The 20,873-nt window shown below is 46.5% G+C and overlaps 1 protein-coding gene across 1 annotated transcript; it reads left to right on the forward strand.

The window, feature by feature from the left end:
* Positions 1 to 20,363, forward strand: DPCD (deleted in primary ciliary dyskinesia homolog (mouse)). The gene is made up of 6 exons (XM_074295391.1): positions 1 to 126; positions 2,863 to 2,943; positions 8,670 to 8,794; positions 9,033 to 9,166; positions 19,681 to 19,783; positions 20,022 to 20,363. Exons 1-6 carry the CDS (start codon positions 63 to 65, stop codon positions 20,124 to 20,126), a joined length of 612 nt encoding a protein of 203 aa, XP_074151492.1. The 5' UTR covers positions 1 to 62; the 3' UTR covers positions 20,127 to 20,363.
* The last annotated feature ends 510 nt before the right edge of the window (positions 20,364 to 20,873 follow it).

Here is a 20,873-nt window from a genome sequence, read left to right on the forward strand (position 1 = left end):
AAGCGGCTCTGCGGCGGCGGTTGCCATGGCATCGCCGGGTCGCACAGCCCTGGAAAGGGAAGATGGCGGTGCCGGGCTGGCTGGAGAGATTGCGGGCGGCGGAGAAGACGGCCCTGTTGCAGGACGGTAACACGGGCGTGGCCCTGCAGGTTCCCCGCGGCCGTCGGAACGGGAGCCGGCCTGAACCCCCGGGACGGCGTCTACCCTCCCAGTTTCTCCCCCCCACCCGCCGCCGCCTCCGCCACCTGGCGGGGTGCACCTGGGGAAGGGTGGGCTCCCAGCCCCTTTGTGGGCAGCGTCAGGAAGGCTGCTGCGGGCGCCGTTCTCTGCCAGCCCCCCTGCCCCGCTGTCCAGTAGCTTACGCTCGGTGAGGGGCGGGCGGGCGTCGGGGGCCAGAAGCCCCGGGTCCAGGGCCGCCCACTTACGCCCCTCACTCCGTGTGACCCCCCAGCCTCGGCTCTGACATAAGGGGCTCCACCGTCCTGCCCCAGGGAGATCCGCTCGATGAGGGCGGGGGCGGGCCACGCGGGCTCTCCCTCCCCCGTCCTTGCGGCCCCTCGGGGCTCCCCGGTGCCCGGGGAGGGGAGGGCTTCCGGGAGCGGCCGCCAGCCAGCTTTGCTGCCCCGAGCTTGTCTTTCGGGAGGATGCTCAGCCCAAATCCGGCTCTGCGTCCTCGGGGAGCCAGCCCGGGATTTCTGTCTCTCACCGGGAACCCTCCGGTCCCGGCGGGGCACTTAGGAGCTCCGGTTCTGGGCGGTTCTAAACCATTTCCAGAACCGCCTTCGCGTTCCATGCCGCCCTGAGGCACTTGGGGAGCGGCCGGAAGCGGGCATTTTATCCCTTAGAGGAATCCCTTAGAAACCCAAGTTTAGCATTAAAATGCCCCGTGGAATTGCTACTGATTAGCTGTGTGAACTTGATCAGCTCCTTTCCCCGGGATTGCGTCACCAGGGAAAGGAAGGGGTGGGCTCGGTGGCCCGGGCTCCGGCCGGGGGAGTTAGGGTGGAGGAGCCCTGCAGGCTTCGGAGCGGCCTGCTCCCCGGGGCTGCCCGTACAGCTGCCCCCCGAGGGACGGGCGCCTCGGGAGGTATCCCCCAGGAATCATCTCGGTGCAGCTGATTTCCAGATTTATTTATCCGTGGCGGGTCTTTCTCCTGAGCGCCACTCTGAATGCCTTATAAACGTCCCAAAGAGAGTTGTTCTTCCCCTGAAGCCCGCAGTTCTATCAAGTGCCCGGGGCGCCCTGTCCCTCCAGTAACCCAAGTCCGTAAGCTCGCTGTCATCCTGACTCCTCATCTCCAGTCACTAAACCCTAAGATTGTTTCTACATTTCCTGCATCTGTCACGGCTCCTCCCTCACAAGGTTACCGCCCTCTTCTCGACTGTCCCAATAACTACATGATTGGACCTGGGGGGTGCCGCCCCGCCCCACCACCCCCCATCCTTCCCGTGCTGCTCGTGCCCGTCTTTCACCCTGCCAGATTTCACTGGTTCTTTCCTACTTCTTTCCTTGATGCACTTTGTGAGCAGCCGGACTCCCGGGCTGGCTGCGTCCTTTAAGACTCAGCGTAAACGCACCTTCCACAGGAGGCTTTTCTCTGAACTCCCGACTGCCAGCGCCTTTCCCTCGGAGATCACCTTCCATGGGCTTTGTATTTATCTTCTGTGTATTGATTTATGCCCATGTCTCCCCCCCCTTTAGAATGTAGGCTTCCTGCGGTCAGGGATCGTTTCTGTTTTTTCTTCGTATTTTTAATGTTTGTTGTGCTACTTCTTCTGTGAAGCCTTTTCTGAGCTCCTGCGCTGTTAGTGCTTTGACTCCTGCAAATAGTGGTCTTGTGTTACACTTACTTGTGCACATGTCCCATTCCCCCAGCAGGACTGAGGGCAGAGGCTCCAGGCTTTTTGACTTCACATCCATTGTACCTTGTACAGTACCTAGTGGATTGTAGAAGTTTAAAGCATATTTGTGGAATTGAATCGAATCCATAAAATTGAAGTAATTGAGCTAGGTGATTTCTATGGTTTCTTCCTGTTTCCTATCCTGCTATTTGGCTAGTGGGGAAAATCAAGGCAGGATTTAAGTGATAGTAGTCAGGGAGGCTTGAAATACTTACTCTGCCAGCATTCATTTGGTGCCTGCTGTGGGCCCCTGGGGGAGAGAGAATGCTAAAGAGAAGACATAGCTGTCCTTACAATCTAGCTGGAAAAACCAAATATATGTGCAAACTAAAAAAAAGCAGACAAGAAAAAAATCACAAAACTGCTCTACTTAACGGTTGATAGTCCTACTAACTAGACACTCGAGGTAAATACAAAGGACAGGTGGAGTAAGGCGGGAATTAGGTTGGGGGACTGCCTTCTGAGCTGCTTCTGTGACTTACACTCAGAGCATGGCCTGGAACATAGGAAGTTTCAGGGCCAGCTCTCTTTTTTCTATACCATTCTGCCTTTGACAGCATGGATCCAGAGAGACTGGCTTCAAATATTACCTCTTCCGTTTACTTGCTAGGTGACCGCTTTACCTCTCTGAGTCCCAGCTTCTTCATCTGGTTAAAGAAAAGTGGGGAGCGGAGGTTGAATTGTGTGGCCTCTGATGTCCCTTCCATCTCTGGCTCTATGATCACAAATATAAAATAACTTCCAGGGAAGGCACTAGCAATCAGTCAGGAAAGTCTTTTTGAAGGTGAATGAGTCTCTGAAGGCATGATATGTATGAGTTGGTAGGGAGGTAGTGGCAAAGGCAGCCCCGGGGAGGGACATTTGTAGGGGCCTTTAACAGCCTCTCTGGTGGGAGTGACCCAGCAGGGGAGACCTGGGTCAGCTTTTTTACACATAGTTCTTTGTATGCTTTCTCTTTAGGAAGGAGGAAAGTGCATTACCTGTTCCCTGATGGAAAGGAGATGGCTGAAGAGTATGATGTCAAAACCAGTGAACTACTAGGTAAGGAACAGGAAGTCACTAGGCAAAGTGGGCAGATAGGACTGTGGAAATCACAGAATCCGCTTCTCCCTACTTCTGAGGAGGATCTCAGGATCAAGTTCTGGAAGAGATCTAAGCTGTTGGGCTGATCTTAATGACCCCAGAACTCCAGAGTAACCTACTCTTAAGCACAATGGTACCCAGGGTCAGAGCATTGGATAAGCTCTGTCTTTTTGAAAACTGAAGGGAGGGCAACTTGTAGCCAAGGCTTCCCATTTTCCTATTAAACCTTGGGCTGAAAACCAAAGCTCAGACAGTCACATTGGGATAACCAGCTTAGGTCTGGCTATCTTGTCAAAGGCCAACTTCCAGTTCCCCTGCTCCATTCCAGGTCAGGAAGGGCTCCTTTGGTCTGACTTTGCTGCGGGGCATTCCGGGGAAGATCTATGACTACACAGCCTTCTCATTTTCACTAATTAAATTTAATTCCGCTACCTCCTCCTCTTCAAGAACAGGATCGTGAATACAGTCTAATGGCCTGATTTCTGGGAATTATTTGATTTATTCAATTTCTCTGCGGGGCATGCATATCCATATTAACCATTGTCTTGAATGCTGAAGTTCTTTTGCTGTCAGTGTTTGACCTACAGACTGAGCCTGTCAGCTTTGGGAGTTGGCAGTTTGTTTCTGGTATCAGTCTCTTTATTAAGTTCCATCTGAAAATGCTAAGACCAGTGATGGAACCATGGGATGGGTTATTTCCTTCCTGGGTCTGATCGACAGCCAGTATTGGATGGGGAATTTCTTTTCCCTTTTCTGACAGCTCATAAATGTCCTGAGTCAACACAGTGGATTAAACTGACTGGTGTTCTATTCTCCAGTCTTAAGGTATGTGTTCTGCGCATGTTTGGACCAAACACAAAGTGTGGCTCCCTCCTTATTATGAACAGCTTGGGCTCTAGTCCCAGTTGGTTTAGTCTGCTGCTATTAAAAATCTTGATGTGTTTAGCATGTGACACCAGTTCAGTGGAAAGCAGCACAGTAGTAATATCCTCACAATGCATAGTAATTTATAGCACTCCCTAGGGGGGATAGCCTTGGAATGCCTAACTGGAGAGAACATAGGAAAGGGAAAGGTCACGTGACTTGCCCACTGCCAGGCTGGCCTCCAAGCCACGCTCCCAGCTCCAGCTCCAGCTTTCTGTGTCCTCCATGTGGAGCAAATCAAGAAACTCTTAACTGTGGCAAATATACAAATCCCAGGTCTCTGCTTTACCTGGAGATGAGATAATGACCTGAGAAATACAGGTCCTTTAAGCCATAGAATTTTGGCCTATTGTGTATCACTACTTGTACTGGAAGGTAGGGAAAGTCGGGGCTACTTCTCAAAGCAGAAAAGGAGAACCCGAGACAGGAGATCAAAACTTAGCCAGAAGGTCACTGAGAAATGGAGTGGATTCGAATCCAGTGTTCTTGGCTCTCAGACCCCCATTCTTCGTCCTTCACATTTTCCTTCCAGCCCCCAAAGTTCTGGAGTGGTTTTATGGCTGTGGTGCCCCACCCACGGCTCTAGCCACCCCCAGGGCAGCTGAGACTGCGACTTAGTCACTCAAGGTCAGAACACTGCCTCTGTCTCTCTCTCCCAGGCCTCTGTTTGTTGCCTTTAAGCTTGAAAATCTAAATAAACTCAGGGTGGCACTAGTTCATACAGAATGTGAAATGTAATATAGAGAGTAGTCACCATGACATTAATGAAACCTTCCCTCTTTTCTCCAGTTTCTTATGCAGATTTGATAATAAGCCAGGCTAATTTTCTGGCAGAAATATCAGAAAGTAAATGATAGCATTTGCCTAAGAGGAAGTATGTATTAAGAACCTTTTATATTGATTCCTACCATTTTACTCTCTTCACTCCTGTTCCTCACACCTCCCACTCCCCCAAAATGTAAATGGTCTTTTTTTACCAGAGGAAAAGTACATAACCAGGTCATAAAGATCAGAAATTCAGAGAGGGCATACCTGTAGGACAGCCTTCTGTGCTAGATGACATTCATTTATTGGCTTACTCTGCCCTGATATTTGACCACCAACCTAACCAGCCCAGGCTGTCTGTGGAGAATTTTGAGCATCTTCAACCCCAAGCACTTCACCAACTTTATAAATGACCCATGCGGTTCACTTCAGCCTCCTCCGGGACAGGATGTGGCAGCTGTTTAATAGTCATACAGCAGCACAGCAGAGTTTTAGGGAAGAAAAGAAGAATCCTGTCTTCAGCTTACACTGCAGGGAATATTTAAGAACATGGAATGTAATTATCCACATTGGAAATGGGCCAGGCCTGAGAGCTTTGGGGGAAAAGACTTTGGGGACTTTCACTTTCTATCCCACCTGAATGGTGGAGCCATCAGCAGTCAGTTTGATTCTTTAGATTGGGTCAAACTGACTCTGGAGAAGGAGCTGGACACCCCACCTCCTCCCTCTCTTCCCACTCCCCACCTCTGGCTCTACAGCATTTGAATTTTTCTCCTCAGACTCTCTGAGATTCATTGAAAGTCTCCCTTCCAAGGACTGGCCCTGCCTTTGCTGGGGAGTGGCCTTGAACACACTGGTTTGGCTTTAACATATAATCAAATCAGAGTGACAGCAGGTGGAAAACAATTCTTTTATTGCTGTAGAAACTGTCCTTGAATTCAGGAATAAAGAGGAGCAAAGGAATGAGCAGATAAATTGTCTATGTGTGTACATGATAGAGAGGATGAGGACTTTCTTGGAATCATTTCTGGATCTTACTGCTACTGGAGAGAGGAAATGGAGTGATGTCTTACCGGTTTGTAGTGATAGTTTTCATTCTTTTGGTGAAAAAGGCTTGTTTGGGAAAGAGACAAGAAAAGCCACTAAGAGCTCTGAATTCCAATCATAAATAGCTTTGGGGTCCATGTTGAAGAGATCAGGTGTTATGTAGCAGGAACTATGGGAACATGGTATCCCTGAAGCAAAATCAAAAAGAGTAGGTAGGAAATCCCAGGTTGCAATGTACTATGAGAGCTCATAATTACACTAGCATTGACTCCAATATTGTCAGAGAATGCTCCCTATGAGGTAATATTATTTTCTAGATAACTGCCACCTCATTGCCAAAATTATTTTCTTTTAAGTCTTAAAAATTTTTTGATGGACTTCCCTCCTTTATTTAGAAGTGTAATAAATAGAACTTTTTTTTGAAAACTCAGGGTCAAGAAATCAGCATTCTTATTCTAGTTTTGAGCTTTCATTGTTCTTTATAACCAATTTTTGAGTTGGGAACAGCCTGTATCAAAGCTTCTTGAACTGTGGATCTCAATCCCAAATGCAAAACTGAACATGGGGTCATGGAAAAATTGGCAGTCATAGAAGATTTATGAATGCAATGACCAGAAATTAATTCTGAATCAAATGTGTAATAAACCCGAGGTGATTTTAGTTTCTGGCAGCACTTGCCCATATTACATTGTATACCTTCACTGCAGCTTTGGTTCTGAACATATAGCATGAGTACTTTGGATGGAGCATGCATAAATGTTGCTAGAAACCCCTCAGCTCAGATTGGAGACAGGATCATATAAAAATTTCTCAGATAAGAAGGGGTCGTAAATGGGAAAAGTTTAAGAAGCTATTTGGGAAGAGGAGAGAAGTTGAAAGATGAAATTTCAGCTTCTTCATTTACAAAATGAGGGGTCTAGATTGGTTTAGATTATAGCAATATAGATTTAGAGTACAGAGGGATGTCAGAGGTCAAGGAATATCCTTATTTTACTGGTCAAGAAACTGACACGATGAAGTTTAAGTGACTTATCTAAGATGTCACAAGGAGAAAATCAAATCCGAATTTGAACTCAGGAACTCCAATAACAAGTCTTTCTCTTTTTTTCCCCCCTTTCTTTAAAAATATTATTTCATTCTTCCAATTACATATAAAGACAATTTTAAATCATTTTAGATAAAATTTTGAATTCCAAATTCTTTCCCTTAAGATTTGATATTCTCTAAGTAATTTGATATTGATTATATATGTGCAGTCATGTAATATATTTTTCTATATTAGTCATGTGAAAGAAGAAACAGAACAAAAATAAAAAAACAATAAAAAAAGTGAAAATAGTATGCTTCAATCTGCATTCAGTTCTTTCCCTAGATGCAAATAGAACTTTCCAACACAACTCTCTTGGGATTTTCTTGGATCATTCTATTTTTGAGGAAAGTTAAGTCAATTTTGCTGTTAACGTATATGATAACCTTTTTCACTTTGCTTTGTTCATGCTAGTCTTTCGAGGTTTTTCTGAAATCCATCTGCTTATCATTTCTTATAGCACATAGTATTCCATTCTATTCATGTATCATAATTTGTTCAGCCATTCTTCAATTGACGGATATCCTCTCAATTTTCAGTTCTTTCCCTTCACACAAGAGCTGCTATGAATATATTTGTACATGTAGATCCTTCCCCCCCCCCTTTTTTTAATCATTTCTTTTGGATATAAACCTATTAGTGATATTGCTAGATCATAGGGTATGCATATAAATGCAAATATGCCCTTTGGGCATATTTCTTAAATTGTTCTCCAGAATGGCTGGATCAGCTCACAAGGCCAGCAATAATACATTAGTATCCTAATTTTCCCATATCTTCTCCAACATTTATCATATTCCTTTTCTGATAGCCACTCTGATAGGTGTGAGATAGTGCCTTAGAGTTGTTTTAATTTTCATTTCTCCTAATCAGTAATGATTTAGAGCATTTTTAGATGATTATAGGTAGTTTTGATTTCCTCATCTGAAAACTGCCTATTTATATCCTTTCTCATTTATCAATTGGAAAATGATTTGTATTCTTATAAATTTGACTCTGTACTCTATATATTTGGGCTTTATCAAAGATACTTGCTATGAAAATTGCCAGGTTTTTTGCTTTCCTTCTAATCTTGATTGAATTGGTTTTGCTTATGCAGAACCTTTGTAATTTGATATAATAAAATTATCCACTTTACATCTTACAATGTTCTTTATCTCTTATTTGGTCATAAATTCTTCCCATCTTCATAAATCTTAACAGGCAAACTATTCCTTGCTCTCTTGATCTGCTTATGGTGTCACCCTTTATGTTTAAATCTTGTACCCATTTTGACTTTACCTTGCTATACAGTATAAGATATTGGTCTCTACTTAGTTTCTACCATAGTGTTTTTGTCAAATAGTGGATTCTTATGCCAGAACAAGTCTTTCTTTGACACCACACTACCTTGCTATCATGGTGACTAGATGCTCACTAAGGTTATTTGCAACTTTGACATTTTATTATTTTCCTTATGACAATGATGTCCCCAGGTTCTGGGGAAAACTTGCCCTTAGAATCACTGGCTCCATTTGTAGTCCTGGTATCTCTTCCCTTACCTGCTGTCAGCCACCATGTGAGAGACTGTCACGTTGTCTTTGAGAAGCAACATGTCTGCTATTCCTAATCTGTTTCATACAAACTAATCTAAATAAGGGCCTGAGGGTGACTGCCTTTTCTTACAAAGCAAAATTTAATGCTCTAAAGTGAAGTTTTCTTAAGTTGAGGGCTTTCTACAGAAAGTCAGTAATGGCTCATCATAAAGGGTTAACCTGCCACTTTGAGATTTCTCCGGCACCAGTTATCATTTTTGATGTTTACTTTTAGGCAGAAGAGAGTTCCCTTTACGGATGACTCACTTGCTTTCTTTTCTTTCCAGTTAGAAAGTGGCGGGTAAAGAATGCTCTGGGAGCTGTGAGCCCATGGCAGACAGAAGTGGGAGAGCCAACAGCTTCTGCAGGTGGAGTCCTGGGGTCAGAGCTCATCAAGGAAAGCAGTTCTAATGTACGTCTCTCAGGCCAGGCTACTGAGAGGGCCAGGTTAAGGGTATTCCTATCAGAACGAGGGAGTTTGTTTATCTGGGACAGGGCCTCTGGGCCACAGTTTTGTCAACAATGATAATAGGGGCAGAGAGGACAGGGGAAGAGCCTTCTCCCCAGGGGTGCTGGAAGTGGGGAGGTTTGGAGCTATCATTTGGTCTCCCATGTTTGCCACCTGTCATGAACTGGATTGTTCTCCCCAGCCAATCTTCATGCGGAAGGATACAAAAACGAGTTTTCAGTGGCGGATTCGTAATCTTCCCTATCCTAAGGATGTCTATAGTGTCTCCGTGGACCAGAGTGAGCGCTGCCTCATTGTCCGGACCACCAACAAAAAGTAAGTTGCATGATGAGTGGAGGGCTGCAGAGCCTGGGTGGAGCTCAGTGCTGATGTGGCCTGTAGGAGCAGCCCCAGCCTTCAGCTGGGGTTTCTACCAGGGAGAAGGGAAGATGGAAGGAGGGAAGGAGGAGGCATGATAAAGGATTGAAAAGGCACCAGATTTAGTTGGAGGAGCTGAGTCCCAGCTGCAGTGCTGCCCTGTGATTGCCCCTGTGACCTTCAACAAGCCATTTCACTGTCCTGGATCTCTTTCCCCTCCTGTAAATTAGGGATCACCTCCAGTTAGAAATCTGTGGCTTCTGACTTGACAAACCCAAACCCCATCCGAGAAACTAAAAGAAATACCTTTGGCTTCCTGGGCAGTGCTGTTTGGCAAACTGATCCCTACTGTTGGCTTTGTTGTCCCTAAACTTTTGGTGCTGGGGATAGCCGTAGTTTGGGCTTCTGTGATCCCAGGACGATCTATCTATCGGTAGTAACAGTTTATGAAAAGTCTGATCAGCACTGGACAGGAGAGTGAGGAACCTGGTTCCCCTCAAAACTGAGGAGCCGCCTCATTGGTCCAGTCTCTCCTGTCAGTCAGTTGTCCTGGATAAGGTTAGTGCTGGGGCTAGAGAAAGGCAAAGACAATCCCCTCAGAGAGCTTATGTTCCAATGGAGGAGACAGATGCCGATAAATCAGTTGATACAAGACGCAGCCAGGGACGGGGAAAGACTGGGAGAGGCCTGCAAGAGGTGGGATTTAAGCAGAGTCTGGAAAGAGACCAGAAGACCGAATCAGAGCTGAGGAGCGAGAGCATCGTGATCATGGAAATAGGGACAGGGCAAAAGCGCAAAAATGAGAACGGGGTCTCAGCAAACTGACCCACGTGGCCAGTACATAGACTGCACAGAGGAGACTAAAGTATGAGAACTAGAAAAGTAGAGGAGCTCGAAGGGTCAAATACAGAATTGTATGTTTGTCCTGATGGCAGGAAGGAGCCACTGGAGTTTATTGGGTGGGCAGGAGGGATGGAGACACGGTCAGACCTGTGCTTTAGGAAAGTTCCTCGGCATCAGAGTACAGAGACCTTTTTAAAGCTGTCGCCGTAAGTCTAGGCAAGAAGGGATAAGGGCCTGAATTAGAGCGTAGCAGCATGAGCAGAGAAAAGAGTATGGATGTATCAAAGAGATTGTGAGGGCAAAAATGACAGCATTGCTAAGTGATTAGAGCGAGAAGGGGTTGAGGAAGGCAGGATGATACCAATATTCTGAACTTGGGAATCAGAGTCCCATGGTAGCCCTGACAGAGATAAGGAATTGTGGGAGAGGCGTAGCTCTGAGAGGAAAGAGAATGAGCTCTGTAGGAGACACATTGAGTTTGAGATACCCATAGAAGTCCCATGCAAAATAGCCAGTAGACATTTGAAGCCTGGGAATCATCAGCATGGAGGTTATCATTGAACCCATGGGAACTGATGAAATTACCTAGGGATATAGTAAAGAGAAGAAAAAAAAAACAGAGAGCCTGCAAGAGAACCTTGGAGGTTAGTGGGCAGAGTATGGATGAAGGTCTACCCAAAGAGACAGAATGAGTAGTCAGATAGATAGGAGGAACCTAGCAGAGAAGAAAAGAAAAACAAAGAGAAAAAGTAGTCAGAAAGAGAATGTGGCCACCAGCTACCGACAGGAACACTGGGAGGTCCGGCAGGTAAGTCCTGGGTAATTTTGGAGAGCCGTTTGAGGTGCATGGTGAAGGCTGAAGTGGGGGTGGGGGGGAGGGAGAGATAGGAGGAGAGGAGAGGAGCCTGGCAAGGTATCTTCCTCTGGCTCAGCACCAGGTGAGAATGACCAAAAAAGGAAACCCATGGGAGTAGTTGAGGGAGGCAAGATTGGTATTGTCAGACTGATTAACCAAGGGATTGAGACCAAGGAGGAAGGAGGGAACATAGGTCACCATGAGGACTAAGAACAAGAGAAGAGATTTTAAAGCAGAGGGAACAAAGGCACAAGAGAAGATGATCATATTCGGAAATCTTGGAGTCCTAGATGTAGAAGTGAAGTAAGAGTCTGATGCTATCTGGCTGAGGTGGAAAGGATCAGAAGGTCATAGGAAAGCAGCTGAGCCAGGATCTGGAGAGGTAGGACACTAGAGGCAACATGAGAACACTTGTAGAAGTCCTGCAGCAGAAGCAGGAGCTCCAGCAGAGAGGGGACTATGAGCCAGGTCTTAAACTCTTGGTACATCGATGGCCACCAGGATCCCAAGTGATCAATAAATTTGAACAGAATGAAAATCAAAGGAGGTGATAGTGGAAAAGGGAGAGTCTGAAAGTAGTATGAAGTCGAACAGGTTCCAATTCACTCCCCCAGCTGGTGAGTTGCAGTGGGAGGGATAGAGAAGAAAGGATAGCTAAGACTAGAAGGGGTGAGTAAGTGGGGGACAAGTATCAGCTATTGAGCAGGGAGTGAGTGCAGGTGTGACGTCAATGGAGGAGAAGAGATCCATGGAGAGAAACACACTACACACAGTTAAAGGCCTGCCCTCTAGTGATCTAGACCCCGGAGTCCTGCCCCACAGCAAACACAGAGGAACCAGCCAAAGCGGACTCCAGGAAGCCCATGGGTGCTCTTCTGACCTGGGGGTGGGGAGCAGTGGTGTCTATGGAAACTGGGCCTGGGGCTATTATCTGATACCTTTGGGAGGGAGGATGCTTAGAGTAGTAGGCACAAAATCCATTCCTAGGTGAGGACCAAGGCACTAATGTGAGAAATAAAATGAGGGTTGAGGGTGTTGAGACATTAGGAATTTAATATTTGCCTGCCCCTGGCCTGTGAAACTGTTTTTTAACATTCCTCCTCAGCCTCTGAGGGCGTGAGACTCAGGGCAGCCTTCCCTTCCCTGCTAGCTCATTGTTGGAACTTTTTGGCTTGACCAGTGGGAGCTACCTTCCTAGTAGCTTTTTGCTCTATCTCCATCCCACGGGAAAGGCACGTGCCTGTGAACAGGGAAAGGCCCTGAGTGGCTCCCTACGCCCTGCCCTGCTCTCCCCTGCCTTCACCACAGCAGGCGAAGGGTGACCAGCCACCTGCCTCATTGGGGTATGAGGAGATTAATGAATTAATTTCAGTGTTATTGCTGCACATGCAGCCAGTGGCCCCAATGGTTAGCCCCATCTATAAATACAAAGTCATACTAATAAGGGGTTTGTGTTTATAAAGCACTTTGAAGTCCTCAGATAAAAGGCAGTTTATTCCTGTTATTATTCTCATCATTAACAGGAGTCTATGCTTGAAGCAGAATTTAGCAATTCCAGACAATATAGAAATTGCTTTTAGGAAAACAAACTCTGCTCTTCAGTGAGTATTCCCTGGTGTGGAAGGCCCTAGTTCTAACGTGGAAATAAAAGTGCTTCTGAAGGCACTTGAATTTGCTGCCGAGCAGTTCCTGAAGCCAGCTGCTGCCTCCTTTTTCTCCCCCAGAGGTCACTGTTGAATACAGATATAAAGCAGAAATGTGATTACTTAGGAAAGAAAACTGTTTACCAAAAAAAAAACAACAAAAAAAACACCCCCACACACACAAAAAACCCCACTGTTGGGTCTGCGCCTAGAGCCAGCCCAGCCATAGGTGGCGCTCTTGGCCAGAAGGAGCTCCACTCATTGGCCCAGCCCTAACTGAGTGGAAAAAAAGGTCTTCCATGGCCAAGCCTGGATGTGATGAGCCGGTTCAGATGGATGCCTGTGAAGGGCGGCTGGTCCAGCCTTGGGCCAGAGGACCACCACTGACATGGCGGACGTGAGGGGAAGAAGCTTCTCTCCTCCTGCCCACAGAATGGCCTGTCTTGTGTATTTATAGCTCACTGCTTATGGGGAGTTGTGGTAAAACTGGTGAGTGTGAGCTTTTTCAAAGCAGCCTTAAGCAAATGCTTCCTTTGCTTCTTTTAGCCTGGTAAGTCTGAGTGCCGGACTCTCTCCCTAGGGCCTGACAGTGGCGTGACTGGCCCGGATCTCAGGAAATCCATGGTGGATACAGCTAGAGCGAGAGCCAGCACCAGGGGCCTCCCTCTCCCCCAGATCTCTTCATCCCCAGATGGGGACGTTGAGGCCCCAGAGGATGAGGGTCTGAGCCAACATCCCCTCCCCAGCACACGCCTCTGTTTTCTCTTACACGCTTGAGTCTGAATTTCAAGGAGGCAAAATTGTCCCTCTGTACTCAGCCCCAGTCAGATAATACCTGCAGCATTGTGTTTGTTTGGGGTTATAAGAGTTTAAGGAGGATGTTATTTATCTGGGGAGTATCCAAAGGAAGACAGCCCTATGAGGATCTGTTAAAAGAACAGGAGATGTTTTACCTGGAGGAGAGACTCAGGAAGAACAGGAAAGCTAATTTCAAGTTTGTCAATCAGCAAGCATTTGTAAAGCACCTCCCAAGTGCCATGATCTGTGCCAAGTGCTAGAGAGAAAGGAATTCAGAGTCGAATGGGAGAGACTACAGGAAAAAGACAAGATACAGACAAGACAAATTGGAGATAATTAATAGAAGGCACTAGCTTTAAGGGCTTGAGAAATGCTCTAGTTGAAGTTGGGACTTCAAGCTGAGACTTGACAAAAGCCAGAAAAGCTAGGAAGATGAGGAGAGAGAGCTTCATGGGCCTCGAGTCAGCTGATGAAAATGTCTGGAGTTTGGAGATGGGCTGTCCCATTTAAGGAAAAGGAGGAAATCCATGGCACTATAGAGTACAAGCAGGAGGAATATGAAGTGTAGAAAAAACTGGAAAGGTAGGAAGGGGCTGAGTTATGGAAAGCTTTAGAAACCAGAGGATTTTATATTTGATTCTGGAGGTGAGACCAACTGCAGTTGATTGAATTGCAGGATGTCATGGTCAGATTTGTGTTTTAGGAAGATCAATTTGATAGTTAGGGTGGAGGATAGACTAGAGGCAGCAGAAATGTGGGATGGGGAGACCAAGGAGCACAAACTATTGCAATGATCTAGGAGTGTGGTGATGATGTCCTGACTCATCAGAAGGGACATATTCCAGAGATGCTGTCAAGGTAGCAATGACATACTTGGTAAATGATGGAATATATAGAACAAAAAGATGGGCATCAAGGGTGACTCCTAGTTTGAGAGCCCAAGTGACAGGATGATGATGGAACCCTTCACTATAATAGGGAAATGAGAAAGAGGGAAGGATTTAAAGGGAAAGAAAAAAAAGAAAAATTATAGATTCAGTTCTGAATTCAGCTCTTCCAGCTAAGTTAGGAGACCAGAAGCTACACTGCAAAGAGTTGAGGTTTTGAAAAGGGAGAGGAGAGGAAAGGGAGGGGGGCATTGGTTAGCAGGGCAAGGTGTTACTACAAAAGGGGAGGTGGGAGGCAGGAGGGGAGCCAGCAGGCAGGGAGGCATTCTTGGAAGGTGTGTCAAGGGGGAAAGAGACAGAAGTGCACTCCTAGGCTGGGCTTAGCAGATGGGGAGAGACTAGAGATGAATGAGAGTGGGGACATTGGGGCTGTCTTGTACATACATACACTTGTCTCCATGGAGGAGTTTGCCTTAGAAGAGAAAGGACTCTTCATGTGAGAATGATGATAGAGGAGGGAAAAGAGTGTGCTTTGGGAAAATGTCCTCATTTTTCCCAGTGAAATATAAGGCAAGTTCTCAGCTGAGAATGTAGTGGGAGAGGGAGTCATGGGTGATTTGAGGGGGGGATGAAAAGGCTTTGAAAAGCTACAGTGGCAAGTAGGACAGTAAGTAAATTAGATTGGGAAAGGTAAATGATTGCCTTGCCAGAGAGAGGGGTCCTCTCCCCTTGAGATTATGTGGAGGATCCAGTCATGCGCTTTTGCAGACAGTGGGTGGCCAGCCTTGGGAGGGTGAGACCATTGCTATGTACAGCTGCAGAAGTGAGGGTGGATCATGGGAAATGGATAAATTATAGAAACTGGGGTTAGAGTACTTGAGGGAGTATCAGGGAAGTAAGGACAGGAGCTGGGCCTGTACTACATTGAAAAGAAAAAAGAATGTCCTGGAGATTGGTGGAGGCTTGATGGGTGATAAATAAGGATTGAATGAACCAGAGGAGGAGAGCTGGAGGGAACAAGGAGTATTTTAATTCCCTCCCCAGGATCAGCAATTCCAGGGGGTTGAGTGAAGTACCAGTATTAGAGATGGCAGCTAAAGAATCTATCAATCATTCCTGGGGAGCTAGGGATCAAAATATGAGAAGATAAAAAGGAGCAAGAGGAAAAGGGTTAAAATGAAGGCTAGTTTGTTAAAGAGTAGGCATTCCAAAGGGCACGGTGAAAGTCCTGTGAGCTTTAAAATGGGGTGTGGGTAGAGTGTGTAAAGAGGCTGTTCTGTGGAAAATGAATTAAACTGCTAAGGTTTGGTCCTATGTGGAAGAACCAATAACAAGAGACTTTAGTTTAGATGTCTTTTAAAAATGCCCAGAAATGGAGGAAGGGCTCCTTTAAGCATTGTGTCCCCTCTCCCTGAAGGCCTGGATGCTGAAGCTGGAGGGCTCCCTATCAAATATGTCTTGATGGGGACGTTTTCCAGCTTTGGTCCAAATAGATTATTGCTCAGGTCCCTTTGTTCTCTTTGTTCTGTGCTTCATGCAAACACCAAATACAATGATCACGTATCCTGACTTAGTACTTCTCTGCCAAGAGAAAAAGGGATGGGTTTCATTATTTCTTCACTAAGATTTTCAGTGGCTTTTCCATTAATCAAGGGTTCAGCTTTCTTTTAGTAATCTTTTTCATTGGTGGTGTTGGTGTGGTCCTTGCACGTATCCAACCCAGGTCATTTTCTTACTTATAGTATATGTCAAAAAGGAAGGATTGACCAGAAAAGAAGAAAGCTCTGGGGGCCCGAGGTGCAGGAGATTTGGAAGTCCCAATTGAGCCCTTTCCCTTGTGACTTCTGTGTCCCCCAACAAGATGTCTCAGGCTTTCAGAGATCCAGCGACTCCACACTGGAGGGACACATCTGTATGGGCCTCCGTGTACAAATGAGTATCTGTGCAAATGAGTGCATCTGTCAGTTCAGTGGTGTGTGAATATGGGAAGGATGGAGAGAAAACATGTATACTTAATAAGGCTGCTTGTGTATGTGTATGCAAGAGGGAAACAGGCTGAGAGGGTCACAAGACTAGGGACGTATCCCGACTCTGCTTTTCCATTTTGATCAGCCTAGGGTTCTGTGAGGGTCTCTGGATTCTGGAGGGGCCTGTATTTGAGAAGGGCTCCTGTTGTGGCATGCCCAGCACTTTGAAAATCCTAAAGCACAGAATCGATGGAAACTGCCATTCTCTTTTCTGGGCTCCCTGTCCTGTACAGTGCATCCTTCCAGCTCTCTCCTCCATAAGCCATTAGACTTTAAGAGGAAGGGATGAGCCAGGGCTTGAAGAAGGCAGCAGTGGCAGAGTGTGTGTACAGATCTAGGTGTAAGGTCCACGCTGTGGTCATGCTCAGGGGCTCTTCCACCGGTTCCACTTCCAAGGGCCTAGAATGGCCCAGGCCTAAACAGGCCCACATCTCTTGACCCAGTAGTTGCCCAGAAGATTTTGTGTGTCCGAGATAGAAGCCACGGGATCTGGAGCCCTGTAACTGATGGTGGCAGGCAGGACTCTGGGCCAAACTGTCAGAGGACAAGGCAGGAGGCTTCCTTTGAAGTGAATCCCAGTCAGACTGCTGATTACAGAATCCAGTGCAGTTCTTCCCAGATCCTCTGGGTGAGCTCCAAGTGCAAGGAATCTGAAAAGAGGCTCCCACAGACCAGCCCACTCCCTGGCCCAATACCCAGGGCCACTGACTTCCTGAGGCCTGGCTGTCGGGAAAGCTCTCCTGGCAGTGCCAGATTCCCAGTACAAGCCAGACCCTCACCCATACTCAGTTCTTAAGCTTTTGTCGAGCTGACGTCCGAGCTTTCAAAGGAGCCCTGAACTCTCCTCATTCCCGTTTCCCAAATGCCACCATCCCCCAAGGCACAGGTGAGACCGCCTTGCCAGCCTGCGTGGGCTTCTTCCCCGACTATCCTCCCTAGCGCTAGGGTCGGCCCCCACCCCACTTCCCCAACTCCGGGGAACTGTGCGTGTTTCTCTGGATCTTAGCCTCCCTTTTCTGAGCACAGCTTTTTTGTGTCTGTTGGTAAGAAGTTAACACTTCCTTAACAAGTCTTTGTGTTCATCTAATCTCTGCTGTTTAACCTTTGACACTTCCCTATTATCGGTGTCTGCCACCTTTCCTCGGCCCAGCCCAGTGACCCTGTAGCCCCAGGCAGAGGCTAGGAAAAGCTGGGAAGAGTGGAGGAGGCCAGCATTCCACCCCTGCGGGCAGGCGGATGGATCGGCTTTCTCTGGGGCAGAGCTTTGGAAAATAAACTAAAGGTTTCGTGCCATTAGTGCCTCAAAGCTGGTTTGCTGAGGAAAGGAACAAGGGATGTTCCTCTCCTTTTGAACTGTCAACCTTTAAGTAAACACACTTCCTCTCCTGTCCCTCCAGTCAAGTGAGGGAGAGCCTTGGGGAGAAGGCCGGGACCCTCCCCTGACCCAGCCCGGATGGGAGGAGGGGGAAAGTAGAGCAATTGTAGCCAAATGTACCTGGTCATCAAGGCCTTTGAAGTGATCCCTTAGAGAGGTAGCTTCCCCACCCCCAGCCTGAATCCACAAGCCCTCCCTACCACCCCTCCACAGGTTTCTACCTGCCAAGGGCTTCTGAGGGCCTCTGGGAAAGCAACAAAGAACCTCTCCCCAGGATCCCTCTCTCCCCACCTTGGCATTCCAGGCTGGCCAGGACTGGCCCACTAAAGGGACCTTTGGATGCCCAGCCTGGTAGAGGTTAGGGTAATAATCAGCCATGTAATCCTATTACCAGGGGGCGAGTCAGGAGCTTTAGTGGACCAAATGAGATACCACAAATAAACACTTTGCATGGCTTTAATTGCTAGAGCAGCCTCCTTGGTGTTCCTTGAACAAGAAACTCCCATCCGAGCATTTTTTGCTGTGTATCCTCACCCACCCTCCATCCCATACCTGGAATACTCATGTTTCTGCCTCCTGGCTTCCTTCAAATCCCAGATGAAAATCCTACCTTCTTGAAGACTTTTTTCTCTGTAGATTTATCTCCAGTTTATCTTGTATGTATATGCATGTTTTTTTTTTTTTGTTTTTTTTTTCATGTTGTTATCTCCTCCAATGAGAGCAAACTGTCTTTTGAGTTTCTTTATAGCCCTAGTGCCTTGCACAGTGCCTGGCACATAGTTGGTGCTTAATAAATGCTTACTAATGGAATATTGTTAATAACAAAGAATGACTTCTGGATACCAGCTCTGCCATCAACTATGGCTTTAGGCAAATTTCTTCCCTTCCCACTTTTGTTTTCTACAAAATTACATCTACAGACTAGATGAAGTCGAATGTCTATTTTAGAGTTAACTATTCTAGTACTTTAGTTATGGCTCCATTACTCAGGGTGTGACAACCTAGTGAGTCATTAACCCCGTCCAAGAGCTTCATTCAATGTCCCCAAAAGTGAGAATAGTCTTAAAGCTATCAGTCCACATCCTTTGAGTGATGTCCTACAGTTAAAGTCCCCAAAGGCAATGAAGAACCTAGTGACTGAGTAGACATAATTTTGTTCTTTCGGAGGCCTAGACAGAATTATCTGAAGATTAATTTTGAGGGGAGTTGAGGATAACAGGTAACAGGCTCCATCCAGCAAGGGAAGTCTAGAATCCCAAAAGGAGTTACTGGACCATTATAATACATGATCATGTGGAGTCATTTGGCTGTGAAGATAATCCTTTTAGAAATGGGTAAATTTTCTTTTCATTGCTTTTGCAGAACAGTAGGGGCAGATATAGACCTTAGAGGCTCTGAAATTAACATTATCAAAGGCTGGCTGCCAAGAATCCAAAGAGCAGTATGATGAAAATGGCACTATGCCTATTTGCATAATCTAATTAAAGCCTCCCAAAATTCTAGATATCCTGTCTGGGTTCTAGGTAAGGAATCTGAAGGCCCAGAAGGGAGGGGACTTAATTTACCTAAAGTCAGACACATATGTAAACCTAGACCTGGCTCCACGTCCCAGTGCTGCTCCTAGTGCAAGTGATCTTTTTACTTGGTGCCTGAGGGAGAAGAGAGGGAAGAGTTATCCCAAGTACAATGGGTTCTAAGGACACAAAACAAGAGTTATTTGCTTGTTGGTGGGAGGGGGAGTCAGTACCACAGAACTGGGATGTTGAACAGATTTGTAGCCTGTCCTTGTGAACTCCCTGAAGGCCCCATTGACTTGTGGAGTGCCCACTGTTGTGGTTACGTCTAGAATGCCACAATTAGTCATTTGGCCAGGCTTGCTACTGTTCCCTTTGGCACCTTTTTACCATTTCCCCCCTTTGCAGTGGGGACAAGAGCCTCCAGGCTTCCCTGATCTAGCCCTGGGTAGGGACAGGACCCCGAAGGTCTGAAGAGGGCCACATCCTCTTTCTTATAAGGCTTGCTCTATGTTGACATTTAACACAGGTACTACAAGAAATTCTCCATTCCTGACATGGACCGATACCAGCTTCCACTGAACAGCTCTGCATTGAACTTTGCCTATGCCAACTGTACTCTAATCATTACTGTAAGACCCACCTTTCAGTATCCTTTATTCTCTCCCTCTTCCTTCCCTCACACAAGATCCCTGCTTCTTTTCTGATCTGAAGGCATAATGAATAGGGGGTAATACATGGGGAATAGAGAATACTGGGGTGGGGGGGCAAGTGTGCATTCTTGTGGGGATGGGATGCAACTGTGGTACCATTTAGGAAGGGTAAAAAGGTCTTTCACTCTTTGTCCTGATTTATCCTTCTCATCCCCAGTACCAAAAGCCAAAAGAGGTCCTAGATGCAGAGGAAGAGTTGCAGAGAGAGCTGAAGAAGGTAAAGACAGCCAATGGCCAGAATGGGGACTGTAAGACCCAGTAACCAGACCACCTTGTCTACAGACTTTCTAGCTCGTGGATACGGGCCATTTCAACAATGGTTTCTGATGACCAGGCCTTGCCTTTGCCCTTAACCTGAACGAAGATTTGGAAGGGTTTCGGGATTTATTACACTTGCAGATAAAATGAGCCCTGGAGACAGGCCCTGACTTAAAAAATGGTTCCTCCCAGGTCATATAGGTTTGCTAATTTCCTGAGTAAAGCTGATTTGCTACCCTTATTCTCAGTGGAGCTTCTTTTCACAAAATCTTAAGAGAGACCTCATAAGCCATCTGGTCCAATCTGTACCTAACCAAGACTCTTTGGGGATCACAAAGATGAATCACTTTATCCCTTTACCAGTATGAGAACTTTGGCACAAGCCTCAGCCCCTGCCTCAATCCAAACTCCTTAAGAATACACTACTGGGCAATAAATGCCCCCCTCCTGTCATTTCTTTCTGGGGCTTAGGAGGAGCTAAGAAGCAGAGTGGGATGGTATAACTCCGGAGGAGTGAAGAGAGAGCTTGTGGTTTATACTCTTCCTCCTCCGCCTCCTCCACACCCCATCTAGTCAGCTACTATAGCACAATCTGGCCTCCAGTAGCATTGGTGTAATTGAGCAAGAAGCCCGGTGGCCAAGAATATGGTGATGTGATGAGGCAAAATTATTTTGGATTTGTGACTTTCTGAATGTGATGTAAAAGTCAAGGTTGATGAACACATCACATTCTCAAGAATGAAAACAGAGC

Source organism: Sminthopsis crassicaudata, chromosome 2 (genome assembly GCF_048593235.1).
Source record: "Sminthopsis crassicaudata isolate SCR6 chromosome 2, ASM4859323v1, whole genome shotgun sequence".
Classification (NCBI taxonomy): Eukaryota; Metazoa; Chordata; class Mammalia; order Dasyuromorphia; family Dasyuridae; genus Sminthopsis; species Sminthopsis crassicaudata.